Source organism: Equus przewalskii, chromosome 20, assembly GCF_037783145.1.
Source record: "Equus przewalskii isolate Varuska chromosome 20, EquPr2, whole genome shotgun sequence".
In the NCBI taxonomy this organism is placed as follows: Eukaryota; Metazoa; Chordata; class Mammalia; order Perissodactyla; family Equidae; genus Equus; species Equus przewalskii.
The window spans coordinates 30,095,986-30,120,451 of NC_091850.1; the positions used below are offsets into that span (position 1 = coordinate 30,095,986).

The following is a 24,466-nucleotide window of genomic DNA, read 5'->3' on the forward strand; positions in this document are numbered from 1 at the left end:
CTCTCTAAGCACCTATGCTTTCCTACCTCCAGGCCTTTGCCCAGGCCTTGTTCTTCATCAGAAATGCCCACCTCTTCTTCTGCCTACCCAAACCCCACTCATTTTTTAAGGGCTTTCTTAAATGGCACCTCCTCCTCAATCTATCACTTGCCACCCTCAGCCAGAAATGATTTCACCCAACTTCCCCAACATCCTGTACTTAAGTCAATGACATGGCACTTGCCTTATGGCACCTTCTATCGTAGTTACGTCTGTCTGGAGCTCATCTTTCGCATGAGGTTGTACATTCTTTCAAAGCAAAGACTGTGCCTTCTGTACCTTAGATTTCCCAAAGTGCTCATCACGGGATTTCGCACACACGAGTCTCTCACTAAATACTCACTAGTAGATGGTTTATTGAGAGAAATCAGCCTTTTGGCTTGACCCCCCTTCCCCAAGCCTGGAAAAGGCTCACAGGGAAATGAGGCAAGCAGGTCTGATGGCTATAAAATACGCACGTGTGCAGTGAGGCATGAACGCAGATGCAGACACCCCGCCCACATGGAAGGCTGGCTCATAAATTCTGTCCATTTTAGAGCAGTTGTAGGATTAATGACAACAAAATTAAGTGGAACTCAGCAAGCCCTCCATCCCTCTTGAGGGTTTGCTATTTTTCAAGCTGTTTTAGTCCATGGACCACAAACTTTAAAAAAGTTACAGCGAAGGGACTTGGTAAGGACTACAACTGAAATAAGAGGCACTGGGCTCTTCTCAAGAAAAGGTCAAGATCATAATCTATTCTAGAAAAACTCCAGACTAGGCTTCAGAAAGTGTGGGTTCAAGGCTGAGTCCTCTTATATTATGTGGGTACTTCATCTAATCAGGAAGCTGTTTTTCCCATCTAGAGAAAACAAACACACACAAAAACCTTCCTTTACAGGAAAACTATTTTTGTTAGTTTTTTGAGGAAGATCAGCCCTGAGCTAACATCTAACAGCCAATCCTCCTCTTTTTGCTGAGGAAGACTGGCCCTGAGCTCACATCCATGCCCATCTTCCTCTACTTCATATGTGGGACACCTGCCACAGCATGGCGTGCCAAGCGGTGCCACGTCTGCACCCGGGATCTGAACCGGTGGACCCCAGGCCCCCGAAGCAGAACATGCGCACTTAACCACTGCACCACCAGGCCGGCTCCTACAGGAAAACTTTTTTCCCCCTCCAACCTACTATCCAAATGTGGTTCTCCATTCACGTGGCAGGAAGAACTGAATTAGGGAAAAAACGATGGTGTTCCCACCATCTTTTGTGATATGACCTGTTTACCTACCTTGACTCAGCCTGGAAGCTAACTGGGAAAGTAAAACTCAGTCAGTTTGTGGCTATTCATGGAAATGGTTAATTTCAGAGGATGAGGGCCAACCTCCCTCTACAGATGTACCATAGTTATCTCCCCAAAGGGAGGTAGCATCTGGCCTGCCCCAGGTTCAGACAAATGTCCCCCTCAAACGCTTCTGGTACCTTCCTCTCTGGTTCAAGCTGCCATCATCTCAAGTCTGAATTTCAGCAAAAGTCTCCTAGACAGTGTTCCTGAATCTGGGCTCTCCCAGGGCCAAGGAGTGTACTTGTCCATACCAAACCGAGTGCCAATGACTTGCCAATTGCTGATTCCATGGGTCTCTCTTCAGCCTTCACCTCACTTCTACATTTGACCTCTCTTCTACCATTTGAAACTGTTATAAGCACACTGTAATTCTTTTTGAGACCCTTTCTCCTCCCTTGGCTTCCATCACATGGCCCCTCCTGATTCTTCTATTTCCTTTGCTGGCTCGGCTTCCGCTACCCATTCCTAATGCCCTCATACTGCAATCTGTCATCTGCCCTCTTTCCCTCTTTTTCCACATACTTTTTCTGATCAAGCTCATCCACTCCTACAGCCTCAACTTGCTCCTATGTGCTAATCCCTCCAAAACTGACATCTTTCCCAAGCTCTAGATCCACTTCTCAACTGTTTACTGAACATCTCTCCATGGATGTTCCACAGGTACCTCACCTCAGCCATGATCCAGCCTGTCTGAAACCCAACTCAGCAGCTTCTTCCCCCTTCCCCTGTCAACCTGTGCTTCCTCTTTAGTTCTCTATTTCAGCTAATTGTCCAGGTCATGCCCTATTCAACTTCAGCTCTTCCCTCAGCTTCTGACCCCATATGTAACTGTCCGCTAAATGTCACCAGTCCCACATACTATTTCTTCTGCATTCCAATTGCCGTGGCCAATGCCCTCATTGACTCTCAGCTGGGCAGGATAATGGCCTTCCTCTTTGTTTTCTCTATCAGTTCAACCCATCCTCCAGAGTTTCTCACTCCACAATATAAGTTTGATTATGTCACCACCTCACTTAAAACCTTTTAATAACTTCCCAAACTCCTTAATACCTGGGCCCAAATTAACTTTCCAGTCCCATTACTAGTCATGACCTGTCTGTCCTAAGATGTCTTCTGTTCTTCCCTCTTAGGTCCAGAGAGAAACTACAATGTTCTGTATAAGGAGTTTCATAGAGAATGCCCTCACCTCACCTCCCACTCCTCAGATCAACACATATGGAAGGCCAACTTTGTGCTCTCTACCACTCTCCTCAAAATCTCCATAGTAAATCTGTACTCATCCTTCAAAGGCAAGACAAATGTCACCTTCTCTCTGTAGCCTTCCTTGACCTCCTGTCCCAGTGGCAGAACCACTGATTTCCCTCATTTGTGTCCCCCAGAATTTTGTTCCTGCCTTTATTATGGTGCCTATCATAAGACCCCTGTATGCTCCCAGAAGGCAGGAACCACTAGTAGTCATTTATGTATCCCCGGTGCCTAGTACGGTGCCACCAGGCTTATAACAGAAACTCTGTAAGTGTTAAAGTAGCACATTGCTAAATTTGCCTCTTATCATGAAGGCGGCAAGTTTCTGAGGAGATCAGCCTGACTGGAGTAGAGAGATCCCACATGAGAGATGACGTAGCTCCGTTAGGGGAAGAGTTTGTTTTGCTGAGGGCCTTCCTATGTCCCTTGAACATCACAGACAGGTGGCTGCCTGCTCTGCTGGTAAGGAAGGACTCCCGCCTCTACTTAGCCATGTCACGTCAGCCTTCTCTCAGAACACAACAGATGTGGCCTTAAGTCCTGAAAGGGCCTCCCTGTGACCTCACTGTGACTCACAGCATCACTGTCCCCAATGTCAACCACTCATAGTGTTGCCACATCAACAGTCCACGAATCTAAAGTTACATTCAAAACAAGCTCAAAAGGGCCCAAGGAGCCCTAAGAAGGAATATACTTAAGTTCTAAGCTTAATAAGTGAGGATTGAATTCAATTTTAACTTTTTCAAAAGTTCTGATTTCTGATATCTAGACTCATTATGACCCAGGTACATTGGTTCCCTTCCCCCATAGCCCTCAAATCTCCTAAGCCCTTAAATCATTTCTCTCGTACTGTAAGTTAGGCCCCGCCTCAGGACTCAGGTCCAAGGGGCACTTAAAAAAGCCCCAGGCCAGTGGCTTAGTTCTATCAAGCAGCAACTTGGCTGATCCATACTGTGTACCAGGGACCGTGCCAGGTCAAAGGAGACCTTGTCTCTGCCCTTAGAGAGCTTCTACTTCAGAGGCAGAGGCATTAAAACAAAGCCCCTGTGAGTCTAATACGTACAATGAGTTCCATGGTAGAAGTGTATGCAGTCCATGCAGGCGTACATGGTTGGATGATGGCCAGAGAGCCTTGAGGTGGCTGTGTCTTTGGTTCCAGAAATGTGTTGTTGCCTCCTTCAGTCTGTCAACAAACATTTATTGAGCCTCTACTGCCAAGTTCCTGCCCTTGTGGAACTTACACTTGGGTTTCAGTTTTAGCAAATGGATTCCTATCTTCTTCTGTACCAGAGTACCTTCCAGAAGCACCAGTTCTCTAGAATGAGAGCTCTGCCTTTCCCTCAGCCAGACCTTCCCGGAACTTGAGTTCTCATCTTGGAATTCAAGTCATATTACTGAGTCTGCCTCCCCAGTGCTGAGTGTACATACCTGTCCATCTTCCCCGTTTTGGCCTGTAGCTGGAACCTCTGATACTGTCCTTTGCCCACCGCGCCTCAGTGTCCTCATCTGTAAACTATGGATAACAATAGTATCTCCCTCCAAGGGATATTATGAGGACTAAATGAGACTCGCTTGGCAAATGCTACGTACTTAATAAATTAACTATCATGACCATGGTTATCATCTTTACTTCTAAGATCCCTGCCACACTGCCTGCCTCATCAATGGACCTTCCCTCCTCTTGACGAGGTGTGAGTTGGGGACAGGAAGGGCCCTCCCCCCAGTCATCCCCACCCCCACCATGGTTGTGCGTGGGCTCAGTTTGGCCGTCACAGGCTGGCCCACCCAGACCCAGCCAGGGAAACTGAGTACCTCTCAGTGTCAGATAGCCATAAGCCAGGCAGGCCAAAGCCTGTGCACATTTCCAGTGTTCTTCCCCAAAAATAATCCGAGAAAGGATAGCGCAGCGAATCAGCTCCTTGTTTGCTTGGGTATTCTGCAGAGAGCAAAGAAGTTATTATGCTTTTTGGAAAGGAGTAAAAGTTCCCGCCCACGCTCTTAGCACTGGAAGGTGGGACTGAATTCACCTGTCACCTTTTTCTCTTCTCTTTCCCTCCATCCCACATCTAATCCATCAAGTCCTGTTGGCTCCACTTTTTCCTAAGTCCTAAAACTAAGCTCTTCTCCTCATTTCTGCCATGACTACCTACTTCAAGCCATGCTCATCTCTCACCTGGCTGACCACCAGCCCGTCCTGGGCTGTTCCACTCCTGCCTCCCATGGTCTACTTTCTACATCATGGCCAGGTGACTTCTTTTAACCTTGTATTGTGAAAAACTTTAATGATATACACAAGTAGTATGGAGAACAACTCACTCAACTTCATCAGGTATCTCCTCCTGCTCTATCTTTTTCACATCTATGCTCCTCATCCACCTACCCTCTCCCTCTATTATTTTCAAGCAAATCAAGATATTAAGTCATTTCCTATTTCATAAGTATTTCCAAAAGATATGAACTTAGAAATATAATCACAAAATTATCTCACTAAAATATTAACAATAATTCCTTAATATCAAATATCTAGTCTTATAAATCTAAAAGTCACCTTATAAATCTAATATTTCTTTTACAGTTTGACTGTCCCTACATTGACATGTCTCCTGAGTCTCTTTTCATCTACAGGTTACACCTCCAACTCTGATTCTTTTTATTGCAAGTCATTTGTTGAAGAAACTGGGTCATTTGGTCTAAGGTGTTTCCCAAAGATGTAAAGTTTGTTGATTGCATGCTTATGGTGTCATTCGATGTGTCCCTCCATTCTGCTGACAGCCTAATTCTATCATTCCTTCTGCATATGTTAGCTGGAATAATTCTACAAAGAGAAATCTCCACTCATCTACTTTCTGGCTACCAAGAGTAAAGTTCAGATCAGAAGGACAGGATACGTGATTTATTCTCTTTATTTATCAGCTTGCAAAATAATGAGTTTGTTCACTAGCATCCGCCAATGGTGACCAAATAGCTTGTTTTTTATTTTATTATAATGATATTATAATATTTTTATCTTATTATATTTTATTATTATATTTATTATGGATTTTTAAAACATATTTGATGTTCCTGAAGATAGCAAACTAATTTCTAAATCAGTGTTTCTGCTCCCACCATTCCCTCTGCTGGGGACACTTTTCTATGTCGTTCAATCTCTCGTTTCATTTTCATTTTGTTCGCCTCGGAGAGGCCTTGCCTGCCCACTCACCCCATCACTGTCTATGGATTTACCTGTTTTATTTTTTTCTTCCTGACACTTACCTCTCTCTGATATAACACTATTATTTTTTTGTTTGCTTGTCTATTATCTGTCTCCCCAAATAGAAGATAAGTTCCTCGAGGACAGAAGTTTGTCCCTCGCGGTCACTACTGTATGCCCAGTGCACAGAGAATATACTCACTCAACACTTGCTGCATGATCCTCTCTCTATTAGCAAGGATAAGGATGGGGTGAGGAGAGAGCTCCCTGCCCCTGTAGAACTGAGGGGCAGAGCTCTCTAAGAAATCACGGAATTGCACCTTCAAGTTAAAGATTTCAGCGACTTTACAAACACAGTCACCTATATTAGCTGCACTAATTGACAAAGTCAGGCATTTATTTCCTGGTGAGGTGAAAACAGCACTTCAAGGACTCGAAGACCCTGGAGTTTCCCTGGTTCTGATGTTTACTGATTGTGATGTGTTTGTTAGGCAAGATCACCCCGAGGCCCAGCTTTCTTTTCTACTTGGAAACCTATACCACCTACCTCATGGGGTTATTGTCAGGAAAATGAGTCAGCATCCAAGTGATCCAGGTTTGTTAAGAGCTATCTAAATGTAACCCACTACAGTAAGACACAGGTACGGGAGTCCACCGACTGCTCCCTCCTGACCCAGCTCCTCCCTAGCCCATTGCTTCACCTGCTCCCAGCTCACATACACGCATGCAAACACTGTCAGACGGACATTGCTCTCGTGCTTTAAAAACATCCATTCAGTCAGAATTTTTGCGAGTTCTCCATGGGCTGACCACAGTAAATACTAAGTTCTATTTTGAGGAAAAGCGTAATAGCATGAAAAGCCACTGGGATGGGAGTCCAAACCCTTGAGGTCTGTCCTGCTCCAGACATTCTGTATTCATCCATCCCCAGACTTCCTGCCCTGGAGAAACCAAGACAAGCAATACGGGCTCTGGAGGCCAGCCCTGCCCTGCTGCGGCTGCTGCCCATCCTCCTGCCCATCAGGGCTGTGAGCACCAGCTGGGCTAGATTGAACCCCTAAATCTAAATCTTTGTCATGATTCACACTGGTCAAGGAGTTGTCAGGCCTTCAAAGCCCACACCTGCACTCCATGGCAGATGCTACTTGTCTGTGTCTAGAGGTGACTGTGAAATACCAATGAGCCCAGGCTAGGATGACTGTCCTTTGCAAGTTCTCTGGGTGATGGACAGAGGTAAATTTACAGATCTATCCTTCTAGGGGGTGTCAGCTTCTATCATCCGCCTCTGAGGTGCCTCTCAGCCTTTCCTGAGACTCTGCAGACCTTTTTTTCACACATGTCCTTTAAGTTCATTTTTTCCTTGGCCAGGAATGGCCACAAAGTCAGTGTGTGAACTCCCCTGTGGATAAATGATGCTCTGGGAGCAGGCCAGTGCCTGCGTTCTAATAATGAGGGTCACTGTCATCCTATCTCAGGTTCCTGGATTTTGACTCTCGCTAAATATTTGCTCTGAGCTCCTAGTTCCCAAGTCCTTGCCTCGCTCTTAGAAATGTCCACCTGGCCTCTCCGACCTCTGCTGCTACCTCCCGTCTCTTGGGTTTGGGTTTGCTTATGATTCCACTGGGACCACTAGCACCTTTCCCAGATCCTTGCCAGGCCTGAGCCTAGACCTCTGACCCACTACCCTTGTTCTCAGCCTCCTGCCTCACTATCCTGGCCTTCTTGTTACCCCACAGATATCATCCTGAAACCTTTCAGGAGAAATCAAAACAATGTTTTTTAATTAAAGGTAATCAAACAGCAACAGGAAGAACCAAATATTAATTTTAGTTTAAAGCTCGGGGCACAAATATTCCAAGGAGGAATGCACAGCAGCCCAGGTGTGGAACCCAAAGCGAGGCTGGCTACCCAACTATGCTCTGCTTCGTTCTCCCCCACTTACAAAGAAATAAGGTACCCTCCTCTGCTTCGTGTGCTCCACTGTGCAGTTAAGTCAGAGCTTCTGTAATCATGGACATACTATTAAATGAAAGCTAACACCTAGCAAGTTTTTTGTTTTACCATTTTCCCTTTAATCAGCTGAGCGATTTTCTTCTGCGACTGGGCCAGTCTCTCTTTGGGAGGAGACATGCAGTCTGTGGTCTTCTCCTCCTTGGCCTTAGTGTCTTCTTCACTCTCTCCAGACCCAGTCGCCGGATACAACTCATCCGTCTGCTGGTGTGCTAGGATCCTGGTTTGCTGTGAGCTGTGGATACCAGAGAGGGACATGGAGTCATATCTCAAACAAGGTAAAACTGAAGGATAGAGCCCTCCCAACTGGGGACTAGAGATATGCTTTCTAACATAAACTGGAAGGAATAAAGGTGATAAACTCATGTCACCTTCAAAGCCCAGCACAGAGACAGCAATGTAGGGGTTCAAATGAAACAGATTTGGTAAACCACCGACCTACATCAGAGTTGTAGTTCTGCTGCTTACTAACCATATGACACTAAGCAAGTTAGGACTTAATTTACTTCTCTGTAAAGGGAGGTCAATATGCATACATATCTGATGAGGTTATTGGATTAAATGAGATAATATGCATACATCATGTATCATAGTGCCTGTTTTTTAGTAAGTGCTCTTTTAACCTTAGCTATTATTATTTTTAATAGCTCCATGACTCAGTTTCTTCATTTACAAAATGAGAGTGTTGTATTGGAAGATTTCAAAGATCCTTCATGTTCTAAAATTCTGATCCAAACCAGGAAACAAAATGGATACAATGAAATAATGGAAAGGGAACTAACAGTTTGAGGCTAGACCTCACCTGTCCTCTTTCATATTTCTTAAAAGCTTCAACATGTAGTGGCCAACTAACTATAGACGATGTGGGCCCAGCAAGGAGAGACGAGGGAACCTCACCCTGGGTCAGGAGCAGATTCAGAGGAGAAATGGCCTTCTCAGTTGCGTTAGAAGTAAATGTGTTGAGAAAGAACTGAGTAGGTTGAAAATATGCCCCCTTTCCCTCACCTGCCTCTCTCTCTCACACACACACAATGTACATCTCTGACTTCAATGCTGAACATAATCATGAATGGGTAATTAGAATGGTAAAGATAAAAGTCAAAGAGTTAATCTCACATTACAAAAGAGATAAGTATATCCTAACATCACCAGAAAAATCAATAAAGTGATCCAGAAGAAACAGAATTCTGAGATCTTGAGAACAAGAACCATTTATAATTAATTATAAATAAGTCCCCCAAAGGAATCACCTTTATATTCGCAATAGTTTTTAAAAGTTCAACCATTGCATAGTTTGTTTTTTTTTAAAGATTTTATTTTTCCTTTTTCTCTCCAAAGCCTCCTGGTACACAGTTGTATATTTTTAGTTGTGGGTCCTTCTAGTTGTAGTATGTGGGATGCCACCTCAGCATGGCTTGATGAGCAGTGCCATGTCTGCTCCCAGGATCTGAAGTGGCAAAACCCTGGGCCGCTGAAGCAGAGCGCATGAACTTAACCACTCTGCCATGCGGCCGGCCCCCTTGCATAGTTTTTAATACAAAATTTACCTTCCTTTCCCACTGATTAGATAAGTAATGAATGTTCACTGTACAAAAAAAAGGAGGGGACGGCAGCCAGCCCCATGGTGTAATGAAGTTTGGCATGCTCCACTTTGGTGGCATGGGTTCGTGGGTTCCGATCCTGGGCACAGACCTACACCACTTGTCAGCAATGCTGTGGTGGCAACCCACATACAAAACAGAGGAAGACTGGCATGGATGTTAGCTCAGGGCTAATCTTCCTCAAGCAAAAGAAAAAAGGGAAGATTCAGAAAGGAAAATAAATGTCAAGTATAATCTTTTATGCCAGGTTTGAAAAATGACATGTTAATATCCATACAGAGTCCTGTTCTCAATAACCTATCCAGAAGCATGTGGGCAAAACAGGTCATGTGGATAGGAGAGCAACGTTTCTTCAGGATCGTCTACTGCCCACATCAGAAGTGTGCTTTCAGAAGACATGCAAACTCATTTAAAAAGCCAGGGAAGGCTGGCACTGCAATCCGATCAGAAGACGGTTGCTAAATTTGCCTCTTCCTTCCCTGGTGAATTCTGTATTCCTCCTTCAAGACCCAACTCAGATGTCACCTCAGCTAGAATTCTCGCACTAGAGTAGCAGTAGATACCCCCTCAGGGCTTGCGAAAATTTCCTCCAAACCTCTTCTATGGTGTGAATCACATTATAGTCTCATTTTCAAATTTTATTTGCTTTGTGTCTGAGTCTTCTGTGCTTTCTAGCAAGTAAACTCCAATAGGGCCAGGTCTGAGTTTCATTTGTTCCTGAAACCCTGATACCTGGCTCAGGTAAAACAAATGATGGCTTGTTACATGACGAACAAAGGAGTGAAAAAAAGAAAGTGCAAAGTCTTTAGGATGCTTCAAAAATACTGCGGGTAGGCAAAATCTGTGGCAAGAGATCATAACTGAAAAAAACGAACAGAAAGAAAATTTAGTCCCTCAATAGAAGATTTTGCTTAGGCTGCATATTTCACAGACCTGGAGCGGAAGTTAAATCTACTGGGGTCCCCGAAGAGATAGCTAATTACGGAGATTAAAAATGATTAAGTCCTAAATATTTTAAATTCAGCCTTGAATGAAATTAAGCTGAGACCAAGGCAGCAAGCTTTAGCGGCAGGGACCTCAAAGGAAGAAGAACCATCAAAGTCTTGATAAATGACTTCACAACGTAGAACCCTGAACTAGCTTTGAACATCTTGTTATGAAACAGAAGAAAGATAAATGGAGACTATTGACCTGTCAGATACTGCAAAGGACAGTCAGAATAAAGAGAACAGGCAGGTTGAATGAGAGGCCTGCCTTGCCAGGTTTCTAACTTATTGTATATGTTGCCATCATAACTATAAATTCTGACCAGTAATATTAAATATGAATTATCTGACTATTTCCAAGACACTCTACTGTGAACTCCACATTTATAACTTCAACTTTTATAGTTATATAACCCTTAACCTCAAGATTTTTTACAAGGTAGTACAGAATTAAATTATCCAGTACAGGAACCACTAGCCACATGTGGCTATTAAATACACACAATGGGGCCAGTGTGAATTGAGATGCGCTGTAAGTGTAAAATACAAACTGAATTTTGAAGACTTAGTATGAAGAAAAAATACAAAATGTTTCATTAATTATTTTATATAACATTTGGATATATTGACATAAATATACTATTAAAATTATATTCACCCGTTTCTTTTTATGTTTTAATATGGCTACTAGAAAATTTAACATGACACATGTGGTTCGCATTTGTGGCTTGCATTATGGTCCTATTCGATAGCATTGGTACAGAGCAATGGTTCTCAACTACGGGTGAGTTTGCCCGGGGGACATTTGGCAGTGTTTGGAGACATTTTTGCTTGTCACAGTTGGAGCACTGCTACTGGCATCTAGTGGGTAGAGACCCGGGATGCTGATAAACATCCTGTGATGCACAGAACAGTGCCCTACAACAGAATTATCCAACCCAAAATGTCAAGAATGCTCAGCTTGACAAACCCTGGGATAGAGGAATGGTTAAAGAATGGACTCCAGTCAGACTCCTCCATCTGAATACCACTTATGAGCTGTGTGACTTTGGGCAAATTGCCTGATCTCTCTTTGATTCATATTTCTTATCTATAAAAAAGGGTAATAACAGTACCTCCTTCACAGGGTTGCTGAGGGAATTAAATGAGTTAATAGGTGTAAAGTACTTAGAACAGGGCCTGGCACATAGTATTTGCTCAATAAGTATTAGCTATTATATTGTGAAATTTTTTATTTATTGTCTCTTCTTGACTTTTTATTTCATGCAACAATTTTAACTTACTCACTTTGTTATATTTAATTCCCTATGACTTCACCAATCTTGTTATAATTAACCTATCTTCATAAAAAAAATTAAAATTCCCCTTAAGTTTGGAAAAAACAATTATTTCCCATCTTGCACAAGTACAAGTGGATATTACAGCAGAATTGTTATTAAAACACATCACAGGGCCAGCTATGGTGGCCTAGTGGTTAAGTTTTGGCAGCCCAGGTTCGGTTCCCAGGCATGGACCTACAGTACTGTGTTAGCGGCCATGCTGTGGCAGCCCACATACTAGAAAATAGAGGAAGATTGGCATGATGTTAGCTCAGGGTGAATCTCCCTCAGCAAAAAAAAAAAAAAAAAAAAAAGCACTAACAACAAAAAAACACATCACAGAAGCTCAACCTTTTCTTCTGTGTAATATGCATGCAAAGCTCCTCACCCAGATTTGCCTTAAGTGGGAGATCCCAGTGATTCAGGTCAGTGAGTGAGTGTAACGTCAAGGTTCCATGGTACTTACAGATGGAAGCAGAAGTCCCAGTCGGTGTCATTGCTGACAGTTGGGATGCGGATGGGGCCGGCTTGCATCTTCTTCCTTCAAGAATGACATGTGAGGTCAGCTTTGGAAGAAAAGGCTTAGAAGGCTGTTCTATTTTCCCTCTGATAGACGCTATTAACATGAAACTGAAACTGCCCAAAGATATAACCCATCCTAATTCCACAAACCACCTATGCACACTCATGAATGGAGACCCCCGGAAAGCAGAAATTAAAGACATTTGCTAATTAAATCCCTGAATTAACTTTCTTTCCTCTAATTTGTATGCCATATTACCTCCAAAATCCCTGCCTCTTTTTCACTCCTTAAGCCAGCAGATTTACAGCTCCTGAATCATGAAACTATGGTTTCCTACTCAAGTCAGATATTGTTTTTGCAGGTAGGACAGCAAGATGGATCCAGGCAAAGCAACCAGCCCTCAATACTAAATGAAATATGGCCAATGTATTAGTTAATGCTCTTTGTCCCTAACGCCATCCTACTATTTAATAGGTGGTCCTAGTTAAGGAGCTAAAACATATGTGTCTATTTTGGTTGCTATTGTAGGGGAGGAAGACTTTTCCTCTACCTAATGTGGGTTCATCTGGCCAGAGAACGAATTAAATTCACATGAGACAGAATAGCAAGAGAAAATTAAACAAAGCTTTATGAGGACCATGGCCCAGGGCCTTTCTTCCCGAAGGAAGAAAGGGCAATGAAGAAGTGGGGTGCACAGAGTGGTTATATACCCCCAAACAGGTGCTTCACATATGATTAAAATGTCCCTCCCACAATAGTCACAAGACTGCCCTGTCGGCACAGCACTTGATGGACACGGCAGGAGGCAAGTCTATTGTCTTGAGCTGGGTGGTCACAGGTGAGAGCAGCAATCACTTCCTAGCCTAAGGAAAGATGCTTAATTCTTAAGGAAATGCCAACATTGGGAGGGGGAGTTGATCATAGGAGATTACCACACAAGTACAGTAAACAAAATGCAGATTTAAGTCCTTGCCTTTGGCATTGATTAAGACTTTCTAGAGAGAAGGTCATCCCGTTTCTTCTTCCTGGCACAGAGGGGGATATCTTTACAGATGGAGCTTTCCTTTACAATGTAAATGTCTCCTAACAAAGGGCAAGCAAGTTCCACTCCTCAGAGCCTCCTTCCCTGTCCCAGTTTATCAAAAGCAATCAGCCTCAAATAATCCTCATGCCAAAGAGACATATCTTGGGGTGGACAATTCCAGTCCCTACACTATCATTAGCTGAGGGAGGAAATGGTTGAAACTCAGGGCAAAAAATCTGATTTATAATTATTTGTAAAATTCAACCCTCATAGCTATCCCTATCACTTAAAACCAAATCGAATGCATTTATCTCTTGAACATTAATACCCACCAAGTCGCTCCTCATCTCACCCTGCAGAATGTCACTCCTTCCCACCTGAGCCCTGACTAGCTCTCTCTAACTCAGGCTCCAAAACATCCACAATCCAAAACCCAGAAGGGAAGATTCACTAATTTCTCTTTCTAATCTCTACTACCAAAACTATGGCCAGGGAGAGGGGTTTGACTTCTCAAACTCCTAAACTCTGCTCCTGTGAAGTTCCACACGGCCCTGAACGCTAATACCACACTTCGGAACCTCTCTCAAGCGCAAATCGCTTCCTTCTTTTCGGCAGTGGTTTCGGCGGAGCGTCGTAAACCCTGAACCCGACATCCCGAGCATCGTCTGAGCTTCCCAGGCTTCTTTCCTGCGGGCGGCGCCCGGCCGCAGAGGCTCTGGCCCGAGAAGCGGGCGAGGGCGGCCGCGTACCTGGCCGCGGGCAGAGAAGCCACGCCCCGGAATAGCCTCCCCGGCTCCCTCGGCCGGCAGCTCGGCTTCCTCGGGCGGCGTCAGCGCCTTGGCCTCGGCGGACCTCGTGCAGGGCGCCGCAAGGGTGTCTTGCGGAAGCGAGGCGCTCAGCGAGGTCTGCCTTTCCCGCCGCCGCCAGGGCTCTGGCTCGGGAAACAATGGGGTTGCCATGGGAACGGGACGCTGCAGGCCGAGCCCCGAGCGGCGGCTCCTGTAGCCATGGTGACGCGGAGCACTTCCGGACCTGCGGAATCTCCGGGCGGCTCAGGCCAACCACAGCTCCCGCCGCGCCCTCTGCTTCCCGGTTCCCGCGGGCGTGAAGCCCGGGGCCTGAGGCTCGTCCCCAAACTTCCCTCTGCTGCGGCGGAATCCTCCACTACTGTTCTTAAAGGGACTTCACCTCTCGGAGTTGAAGACGCAAGAAGAGGAGATAAATCCCATCAAGGGGTGGAAAAGAGCGCCGGGCTCCACGACTCTCCCTATTTAAAGCTACGACTTAGCGGGCTGTATCTGGCGACACCCAGCGCCCTCCGCGCGCCCCTTCGCGTACTCTGCACCCCTCAGCTCCCTGTGTGTTCTGGCTCTGCGGCCAGGGAGGAAAGGCTCAGTTATAAGTATTGACGGTGCTGGCACTGTCTGTGTTCCCTCTCCCGGTGTGATGTGAGCTATGCATGGTTAGGAAAGTGGAGTGCAGGAAGGGGAGTAGCTTAAGAAATGGACCACTAGTTCTACCAATGGTTAGCAGTTCAGAGAATATTTTCGAGCGGGGTGGGCACATTTGGCAAACACCACATAGCTAAGTTGTGCAGCCCTATGTTATTATACTACCCCTCTTCAGTGGTCCGAAATACATACAGTGGTGACGATAACTCAGATCTGACTGGAGCCAGGGCAATTGTGGCCAATACCCAAATGAACAGCACCGGCTCCGGCAGCCTCTTGTTTGAGAGTGTTATCATGAACCCTACAATGAACTGAGGGCCTGTCAAGTCAGACCTGGGATGTCCCTCTCGTTTTCAAAAAAGAGCAGGCTCGGTAGAGAAAGGAGGAAAATATTTACTAAGAACTTGAAAGCTGGTGTTTACATTTAGTGTTCTTTTCAGTTCTGAGGTTGAAGTTTCATTGCTATTGATCCAAGACTGCCAAGATAGCCTTTCTGGATTTAGGTTGGAGGAGCTATTTAAATGAGTTTGCTTAAAAATCTCTTTAGTAAAACCTGGTAGGCCTGTTAGCTCAAGGTTTAAATCTGTACCCTCAAGCTCCTAAGGCAAAACTTTAGAAAGATCCCACTCCTTTTATGCTCTGTTTTCTAAGGAAACTCTCAGAAGGAAACAATGATGAGAGCAATGAGCTTGGCTTCAAGAAGTTGAGGTTCTTGGGGCCGACTGGTGGCGCCCCGGTTAAGTGCGCACCTTCCGCTTCCACCGCCCAGGTTTGCTGGTTCGGATCCAGGGTACAGTCATGGCACCGCTTGGCAAGCCATGCTGTGGTAGGCGTCCAACATGTAAAATAAAGGAAGATGGGCATGCATGTTAGCTCAGGGCCAGGCTTCCTAAGCGAAAAGAGGAAGATTGGCAGCAGTTAGCTCAGGGCTAATCTTCCTCTAATTAATTAAAATATAAAAGTCAAGGTTCTGGTTTTGACTCTGTGTGGCCCAGGGCAAGTCACAGTCCAGGGGACCAAATTTTTTTGCCTATGCACGGACAGTATTTGTACCACTTACTTTCTAAAACCCTGTTCAGTTTCGAGATTCCATGAGGGTAAACTGCAGATTTTTGTGACTCTGTGAACAATAATTAACATGTATGGTGATGAAAAGGAAGAACCAGTTTCCTGTCCTCCAACACTTATTTCCCTTACCCGCGTTAAGTTGATCATCAAGCTGAAAAGTTGTAGTTTTCTCTCATTCTAGGAGATGGCTATGAGGTTGTTTCTAAGCATGTTAAACATGGCTTCTCTTTCCTCAACACTAGCTTTTGCTGATCACTATAAAGGGAAGTATGGGACCAGAACAGGCGCTGAAGTCCGGTTCCCAAAGCCAACACACTGATTCCACCAACGTCTAATTAGCTCCGGCCAGAAGCATGTTGCTCTGATCTGTAAAGATTAGAAATCAAATTAAAGGAACTTTAAAGACTCTTAGCATTCCAAACCCCTGTGCTGTTTTTTCCTTCCCTCGCCATCTTAACCTGGCCTCAAAAGTAAGCTTGGTTAGAGTCGATGTGCATGAGGTTCGTTCACAGACTCTGGGTTAGAATCCTCGTAATCTAGGTGGATGGTGCTTTCACGACGTGCTCACTCACATTCCCTCCCTTGATCCTGAGATTGAAGACCCCAGCATTACTGTTGCAGAAATCTCACAGAGGAAGCACGTGGAGAGGTACTTCTAGACTCTTCCAATCCAGGTCAAATGTGATTATCGCCAGATTATTCCAACTCCAGGAACTGTGAAACTTAAAAACAAGGAAAGCCAAGTAACCTTTCTCTTGGACTGTGTAATTTCTTGAAACAGATTTTCTGGCCTCTCAAGACAGGGTTATATGCCTTCATTCTGAGCTCCCACGGTATCCTGTCTACAGTGTCATCATGACACTTTCCACACTATATTGGTCCTCTCTGTTTACTTTCAAGTTCTCACTCCATGCATCTTTCCATCCACCCAGACAGAAATGCCTATTGAATACCTACTGTGTGCCTGATACTGTTCTAAACATTTGGGAAGCAATGGTTGACAAGTAGATAAAGATTTTGCTCTCCTGGAGCTTCTCTTCTACTGGGTGAAGAAAAACAGAGGGCTGCTAGTAAACAATATGACATCTCTGCAAGTTAGAAAAAGGCACATGGCTTAGTGAATAGGCAGCAATGTCGTGTGAATTAGGAAAAAGTGTCTTCTCCTAGCCAGACTCGGGCCCCTGCCAAGGGCGAAAGCTTTGGGAACAGAGGACGGGCTGGATTTCAAGACTCACTCCCTCCCTCCTTCAGCTGGATGAACCACCTTACATGGAAGTGATAAATGATATGGAGAAAAATAAAGCCAAGAAAGGGATCTAGAAAGTGATGTGAACCTGTGGGGAGGCTGTGCTAGGTTATATAGTGTAGTTAAGGAGGGCCTCTGAAAAAGGTGGCATTGCACAGAGAACTCAAGGAAATAAGGGAGCAAATCATGCAAATGTCCAGAAGAGCATTCTAAGATGCTAACAGCTAGTGCAAAGGCCCTGAGGCAGGAGCAAGTTTAATGGATTCAAGGAAGAGCAAAAGGGCAATTAAGAATGAGAGACAGGAGAATGGGTCAGTGGAAGAGCAGGGCATCAGGTCATGCAGGGCCTTATCAGCAATCTATACATGTAAATATCCATCCACCCACACACCAGTGAATATTGAATACCTACTAGGTGGCAGGCCCTGTTTGATGAGCTGTGAGTTCCTTGTGTGCAGGAGCTATGTTCACCATGGAGCCCTTAGCATTCAGCACAGTTCCTGGCATATTATCAATGTTCAGTAACATTTCATAAACTGAGTCATCTTCATGAACTTCCCGTTAGTAGAGATTCTGGCCTCTCAATGTGAATGTTTCCTACTGCTGCTGTTAACAAGTCACCGCAAACTTAGTGGCTTAAAATGACACAAATTTATCTCATAGTTCTGGAGGTCAGAAATCTGCAGTGGGCCACAGATAAGGTACCAGCAAGGCTGGTCTTTTCTAGGGGTTCTCCGGGAGAATTTTGTTTTCTTTCTTCTCAGTTTCTAGAGACCACCTGCATTCTGTGGTGTGTGGCCTCTTCCTCTATCTTCAGAGCCAGCAGTGTAGCATCTTTAAATCTCTGACTCTGACTCCTGCTTCCACATTCAAAGACCCTTTGGATTATATTGGACCCAGCCAGACAACCCAGGATAATCTCCTTATTTTAAGGTCAGCTGATAAGCAAACTTAATTCGATCTGCAAACTTAATTCCCCTTTGCCATAGAACAGAAAATGTTCACAGATTCTGGGGAGTAGGACGTGGACCTTTTGGGGTGGGTGGGGCATTATCCTGCCTACCAGAGTGTGTTTAACCTGACTTAAACGCATCGGTTTAAAAACATCGGGAGGTGACCCATAGGCAACACTTAGTACCTACCTCTCCTCCTGTTAAAAACTTACATTATTTGATTGTGTCCTGCTCCTTTTTCTCCTCTACACGTCCTCCATTTATGATCTGGCAGATCTAGTCACAGTTCTTGAATATCCCGTTTCTTCCCATTTTAGGGCCTGGTTTATAATGAACGTGCAGGAATGTCTCTTTTCTTCTCTTCCACTCACCTCCATCTCTTGAGGATTTACTCCTTAGGGGAGCCTTTCCATCTGCTGGAACCCACACTTACTGCTTCCTCAACCAGCTCCTACGGCCCACTTATGGCGACCATCATAGATGAGCTCTTATCCTTTGTTTCACTAATATGCCACACATCCCCATAATGCTTGACAGTGCTCTGCCCTGAGCCGGTGGACCGAAATTGCAACTCTGTGAACGCCTTGGTTTGTTGCTTTTTCCAGCTCACCCTTTGCCTTGCAGTCTGCCTTTAACTTTGCTCAAAACATCACCCCCATCTTTGCTGGATAGTGTTTCTGCTGCTGTCAGCACCCAGCATCCCACAGTTATGCCACATTGCAAAAGGCTGTGCTTCAACACGTTCTGGGAGCATTTCCCCGCCACAGCATATCATGTGTTTATCTTAAGATGGGTGGGTTTAATTATTAAAGGCTTTGGAGTCTGTCTGAAAGTTTATGCAAGGAAAACAAATTGATGACTCTTATTCAACCAATGTGAAGAAAAGGTCATTCTTGCTCACTCACTCTGATGAAGCATACAATATTCTACTCTTTTCTCTACATTCCTGTATAATACGATGGAAGCTAGTGTGAAAATGGGCAATTTGAAAACTATCCAAACAATTCTCACACATAGGCATAGACATTTAAATAGGATAGCCATGGGATCATTTTTAGGGCTATAAAATCCTGGAAGCAGATTAAATGCCCATTGATGAGGAGGGAGTTAAATATAGCACAGTCATCCTAGGAAATATGACACAGCAGTTGAAAAGAATGAGATGCGTGTGCTGGCAGAGAACTATCTCTCTGATATTTTAAGTGGAAAAAGTATGGTCCGGAAGAGTGCATACAGTATACCTCTGTATTTAAAGGGGAAAGTAAAAAGGCCTACATGTACCTACAGACATAGAATGTCTCAGGGCATCCAAGAAACGTATTGCCTTTGGGGAGTTGAACTAAGGATTGGGGGCAAGATCAGATTATTTCATTTGTCCTCCAGTTATAGCCCAATATCTAATCATTGAGGTATGAATTTCTTTCATCCATAGAATTTGACATGTGAGGCTTTTCTTTCCATCTAAGGTGACTGGTTTGCATTTTTCTAGTTTTCATGCCCAGCTGAGTCCCCATGAAATCATCTTCTGAGCTTCTGGTTGGCCTCTGTTGACCTTCTCCTCTCACAGTGCATGCACTTGATAATTTAAAATGGCAATAACCTCATACACCATTTGCATTATTTTCAGTGATGTCTTTTGTCCTTTTTTGGGGGGGAGATGACATTAAAGTCACTGTCGTAAGTATGTGTGGTATGTCATGGCAACGAGAGCTGAAGTTGAGGCAGCAGAATTGTGTTGTGAGTGAAGAGAGGTGGCCTTGTTATGTTGCATTATGATAAATAACATTAGCTACTTAAATAATTGCACCCATTTCATTGTCATCTGTTTTAATTATGATTTCAACCTGCAAGAATTTACCCTACATTTTTCTCAGGAATGAATTATCTTTGTAACATGATAGGAGAATGTACTTTTTTTTTTTTAACCATGTGTATGAATTACCTTTTCAAAAAAGAAAAGAGAAAAAAATCTCATAGGCTTTTAAATAGTTAAAAAGACTACAGATCAACTGAGAGGCAATTTGAATGAAAGAACTGTGACGCAACAGCCCAAAAGTGGCTGATCCTGGGGGCAGAATTCAAGATGAACCCAGGACCTAGGAGATGGAAATGATGCGACACATCGTGTGAGAGACTGCGGGCCACTGCTGCCCGTGGAACATAATGCAGGGTGTAAAAACCATCAGGCCCAAATGCTATTGACCTGATCTTCGAAAGCCATACAGCTATGCTGATAAATGCACCAAAAATCAACAACAGAGATGCAAAATGAAACAAAACTTTATTTTCTGCAATACCTTCTGTAAATTACAAAGGCAAAATGCTAAACTACAGCATATAACTTTTCAATATTTAACCAGAGTACTTGTAATAAATATGCATCCTGAAACAAGATAAAAGGCTACACTTCGTCAGGGAGCCTACAAAATGTCTCAAGTCTTATACTCGGCAGCATTTCTGTGCGGGGCCGGCAAGGGGGTTGTTTTGTGTTTTCTTAAGAGCTGCGACAAAAAGTCCTTTCACATTTCTTTGGAGCATTTTCAAAATTGCTTAACTATGAACAACTTAAGAAAAGTAACACCAAGCATGAGGGTCATTTTCGCTTTGCTGTCGTTGGTCCTCATCCAGTACACATGAACACGTCATCCAACACAGCCAGGCGCCCTCTGAGCCCAGGCAGCCCTGTGGTACGTGGGCCCTGTCAGAGCAGGACGTCACTTTTAGCGATCTACTTTGGAGATTTCTGTATTCAGTTTGCATCCCTCAGTAAGATTGCTGTAAGGGAGGCTGCAAGCAAGTTAGAAACATTTTTAACCTGAAAGTAAAGTGAACAGAGATATCTTCCCCCAAGACCTCGGCTATGCACCATAATGTTTACCATATCAGGATTTTGAGTTTCAAAGTTGAAAAAACCAATTAGTACTAACAGTCCTTCCAGAGATAATTCATGGGTGCTGGTGGAGCTGGGACATTCAAAATATTCAATGGGTAACAAAAAGTATTTACTATATTGAGAAATGTGCTACAGTTCTGAGGACACAAAGGTAGAAAGTCTAGGGGTACTGGTGGCAGCTCATATTGAGTTTGGAATACATAACTACCCTTTGCTATAGCTGAAAACTTTGAGGAAAAAGTTGTATTTTTAAAAAGTCTTAAGCATGGTTACCTACAAAATATTTTGTTAATATAGTCTAATGTGAATTTCACTTATTTAGGGGTTTAGATATGAAAACATCTTTAAGAGCCAATAAAAATACTGTAGAGAAAAAAACACTTTTAAAAAACTGAGGTTAAGAACTATGAGGCATTTCTTTTGGCTGTAAACACCCAGTTTACTGTCCCTTGTTTGAAAAACAAATGTTTGGAATTCCTGAGCTTCGTGAATAACAGCAGGAGGCAAGTTTGCATAGAAAATTTGCAATACAAACAATTTACCTAAAAAGGACTTTTAAGGACAATTTGCTTTTGTTTTTAAGCTTCATATTTTAGTTAATGGTACTCATCAAACTGTGAGACTGACGAGCAGAGTGATGAGATACATAAGGCAGATGGGGAAAAAAGATGGAATTCGAGTTTTTAAATCCACAGGATATCAGGATAAAGGGTCCTAGCATGCACCACATAGCTGGTGCCGTAGTAATTTGGTTAGAAATTAAATCATGTTTTGGGATTGGAAACCAAAGGCAAAAAGAGCCCCCTGTGCTGGAAAGCATGGCCTGAGCGCAGGAGCTGAGGCAGCATTCACTGCGTGGAGGCATCAACATATCACTCAGTGAGGATGAAGCCACTTGGCTGGTCAGGTACCGAGGAGGGTGCCCACCCGCCAGCACCAGGACCAGACTCCTGCGCATGGCTGATCCCAGCTCATGAATCCGAAGGGATGACAGGGCCTTTCACGTCCGCTGCTTCGAAGTCTCTAAGCAGTTCTGAGGAGGACAGTCTTCTGGGACCAGCCCTCACAAAGAAGCCTTTGGAAAGGGAAGAAGCTAAGCTAGGTCATGGTGCATACCATGAACGAGAACAATGGCAGTGGCCGCCACCAACTCTGGATCTAACACACAGATGGACAGGAAGGGGGCAGTGTCCTGCCAAGGAATCCACTTTACTTCTTCTGAGACTGGTTTTTGCACATGGTAAGGATTTGCTTCAGTACTTTCTGGACATCTTCATCCATCTGACCCTAGGAAATTCAAACAAAAGACACTCACTAGAACCTAGGTTCAGTCCTGGCACTGTCTCCTCTAGGGAATGAGATGGCTGGCTGGGATGAAGCCCTTGGCTTTTTCCCTCTGATCTTCCAAAGGAAGATTAGCCCGATCAATTCCCACATTTCTATGAGGAATTGAGTCAAAGGGGAGCCCTGCTTCTCCTCGGGAGGATGATGAGGCTGGGTCTGCCAGAGCCCCCAGCAAAGGGTTTCTGGGGTCTCAGTGGCAAAGGTGAGCCCAGCTAGCCCAACCACCAACAGTCACAGGGGCGAGACAGTGCTGCTGGCTCCGAGAATATGGGCATGCCTGGAAAATAAAGCCCGGGCTCCTCCTTCTGATGGGGGGTAGCAACCACATCCTCCTTCATGTCTCAACAAATGATGAGGCTGCTCTGGGGATCAGGGCACTGGGTTCCTTACACAGAACCCAAAGCAAAGCAAAAGGCATTTTAAAGCTTTCCAATGTAAAGGATTCTCCTCGAATTCTTGTTTGTTCTACCAGTTTATGATCTACTAGTTTTGGGGCAACCTCTGCTGCAGTATTTTAGGATACCCAGATACTTTGGGGGCTCTTACCATACCTGTACAGCATACAGAAGATGCATTCTGTAAACCGATATGACCTCCTGGTGTTGCTTCTTGCATTCCTAGGAAGAGACAGTCTGACATTGTTAAAGAGCTTAGGAGACCTTTAAAAAACAAAAACAAACTATAAGAAAGCTGTGGTCAAACGCTACTCAAGTGATTCCCTCCACCTTATGCTAGCATATGAGGCTTTCAATATTGTTGTAGGTTCACTGGGTTGTATGTTTCTGAACACAGTATTCTTAAGGAAAAAAAAATCTGCCCATTTCCTGTCTTGGTATGTCAACTCTAGAAGAAAATTCATGTAAAAAGTAGTTATTATAATCCCAAATTTGTTGCAAAAAAATATATGTACACATTCTTACACAAATACATGGAGACATTCACACAAAGTAAATAACGCAAGGAAATATATCCAATGAAAAAAGTGATTGTCTCTGAGTGGTTGAATTACGGATAATTTTTATTTATAGGAACTTTTTCAGAGTTTTCTGTATTTTCCAACTTTTCTACAATGACCGAATATTTACGAATTTAATTAAAAGTATACTCTTGCAAAGAGAGTTATTGATCACCCACTATACAGACAGTGTTGCATAATCCCCAGGGAGTTCAATTATTCAGCTGTCAGTGTAGCAAGCAGCGAACAGAACGCTGGCACCAATTTCAAATGGTTCCTCATGGGCCAGCCCAGTGGCGCAGCAGTTAAGTTTGCATGTTCCGCTTCTCGGTGGCCCGGGGTTCACTGGTTTGGATCCCGGGTGCGGACATGGCACCGCTTAGCAAGTGTCATGCTGTGGTGGGCGTCCCACATATAAAGTAGAGGAAGATGGGCATGCATGTTAGCTCAGGGCCAGGCTTCCTCAGCAAAAAAAAAGAGGAGGACTGGCAGTAGTTAGCTCAGGGCTAATCTTCCTCAAAAACACAAAAAACAAACAAACAAAAATGGTTCCTCAGTACAGCTGTTGATGCTTCTATTTCTCCTTGTTGAACTATTATTCTAATTCTTCTCGGAGACTATGTCAAGATCTTAACTCTGGCTCTGAACTCTTCCAAGAGGAGGACTTCCCTCCTACTTCATGAAGAAAATTGAGACTATCGTATACGGATCACTTCAAAAGCCCATCAGTACCCATTCTCACCTCCTTCCTATCAGTGTCACAATATGAGGTGTCTTTCCTATCAAGGACAACCTTTGCAACCTCAGTCCTTTGGAGTTCACACATTAGAAGGTGTGCTTGGTACCTCTCTCTGTGTTGTTTCCTCTCACCTTTGGGTTACCCTCACTCAATCATTTATCTTTATCTCCTGATTGCTGTCTTCCTTTCCGCCCCTGCTTCTGTCATCATTTGGTTGACTTCAATATCCAAGTAGATGAGCCACCTAACACCCTGGCCATTTGGTTCAACCTCAGCTTCAATGATTTGCTCCTCTTTCTAGCCACTCACTCTCATGGTCATTGCCCTGCCTCTGTCCTTATTCTGAAATCTCAACTGAAGGGCTCCCAGCCTCTGCTATCCCACCGTCTCCTATCTTTCCAGCAAACCTGCTTTAGGCTTCCCCTGCCTCAGCTGTGATTCTTCAGTCCCATCAGATACTTAGCTACTTATTCACTTCTCTAGCAATCAGCCTACTGCAGTCCAGATTCCACCCTGCCATTCCACTGGGATTGTTCTCACCAAGGATACCAAGG

At 44.1% G+C, this 24,466-nt stretch overlaps 2 protein-coding genes across 35 annotated transcripts in view; both read right to left on the bottom strand.

Moving 5' to 3' along the window:
* TTC23L (tetratricopeptide repeat domain 23 like) overlaps positions 1 to 14,211 on the bottom strand; it is a 59,046-nt gene extending 44,835 nt beyond the window's left edge. For all 5 annotated transcript variants that reach the window (XM_070587040.1, XM_070587041.1, XM_070587039.1 and 2 more), the window contains exons 1-4: positions 14,013 to 14,211; positions 12,183 to 12,257; positions 7,862 to 8,045; positions 4,420 to 4,543 (exon numbers count right to left, since the gene is read on the bottom strand). In XM_070587040.1, coding sequence (XP_070443141.1) covers positions 4,420 to 4,543; positions 7,862 to 8,045; positions 12,183 to 12,250 — 376 coding nt within the window. In that variant the 5' untranslated portion in view covers positions 12,251 to 12,257; positions 14,013 to 14,211. The remainder of the gene's footprint in view (positions 1 to 4,419; positions 4,544 to 7,861; positions 8,046 to 12,182; positions 12,258 to 14,012) is intronic.
* Positions 14,212 to 20,243: 6,032 nt separating this feature from the next.
* RAI14 (retinoic acid induced 14) overlaps positions 20,244 to 24,466 on the bottom strand; it is a 138,550-nt gene continuing 134,327 nt past the window's right edge. For all 30 annotated transcript variants that reach the window (XM_070587045.1, XM_070587050.1, XM_070587067.1 and 27 more), the window contains 2 exons: positions 22,770 to 22,835; positions 20,244 to 22,161 (listed from right to left, as the gene is read on the bottom strand). In XM_070587045.1, the coding sequence (XP_070443146.1) occupies positions 22,084 to 22,161; positions 22,770 to 22,835 (144 nt within the window). In that variant the 3' untranslated portion in view covers positions 20,244 to 22,083. The remainder of the gene's footprint in view (positions 22,162 to 22,769; positions 22,836 to 24,466) is intronic.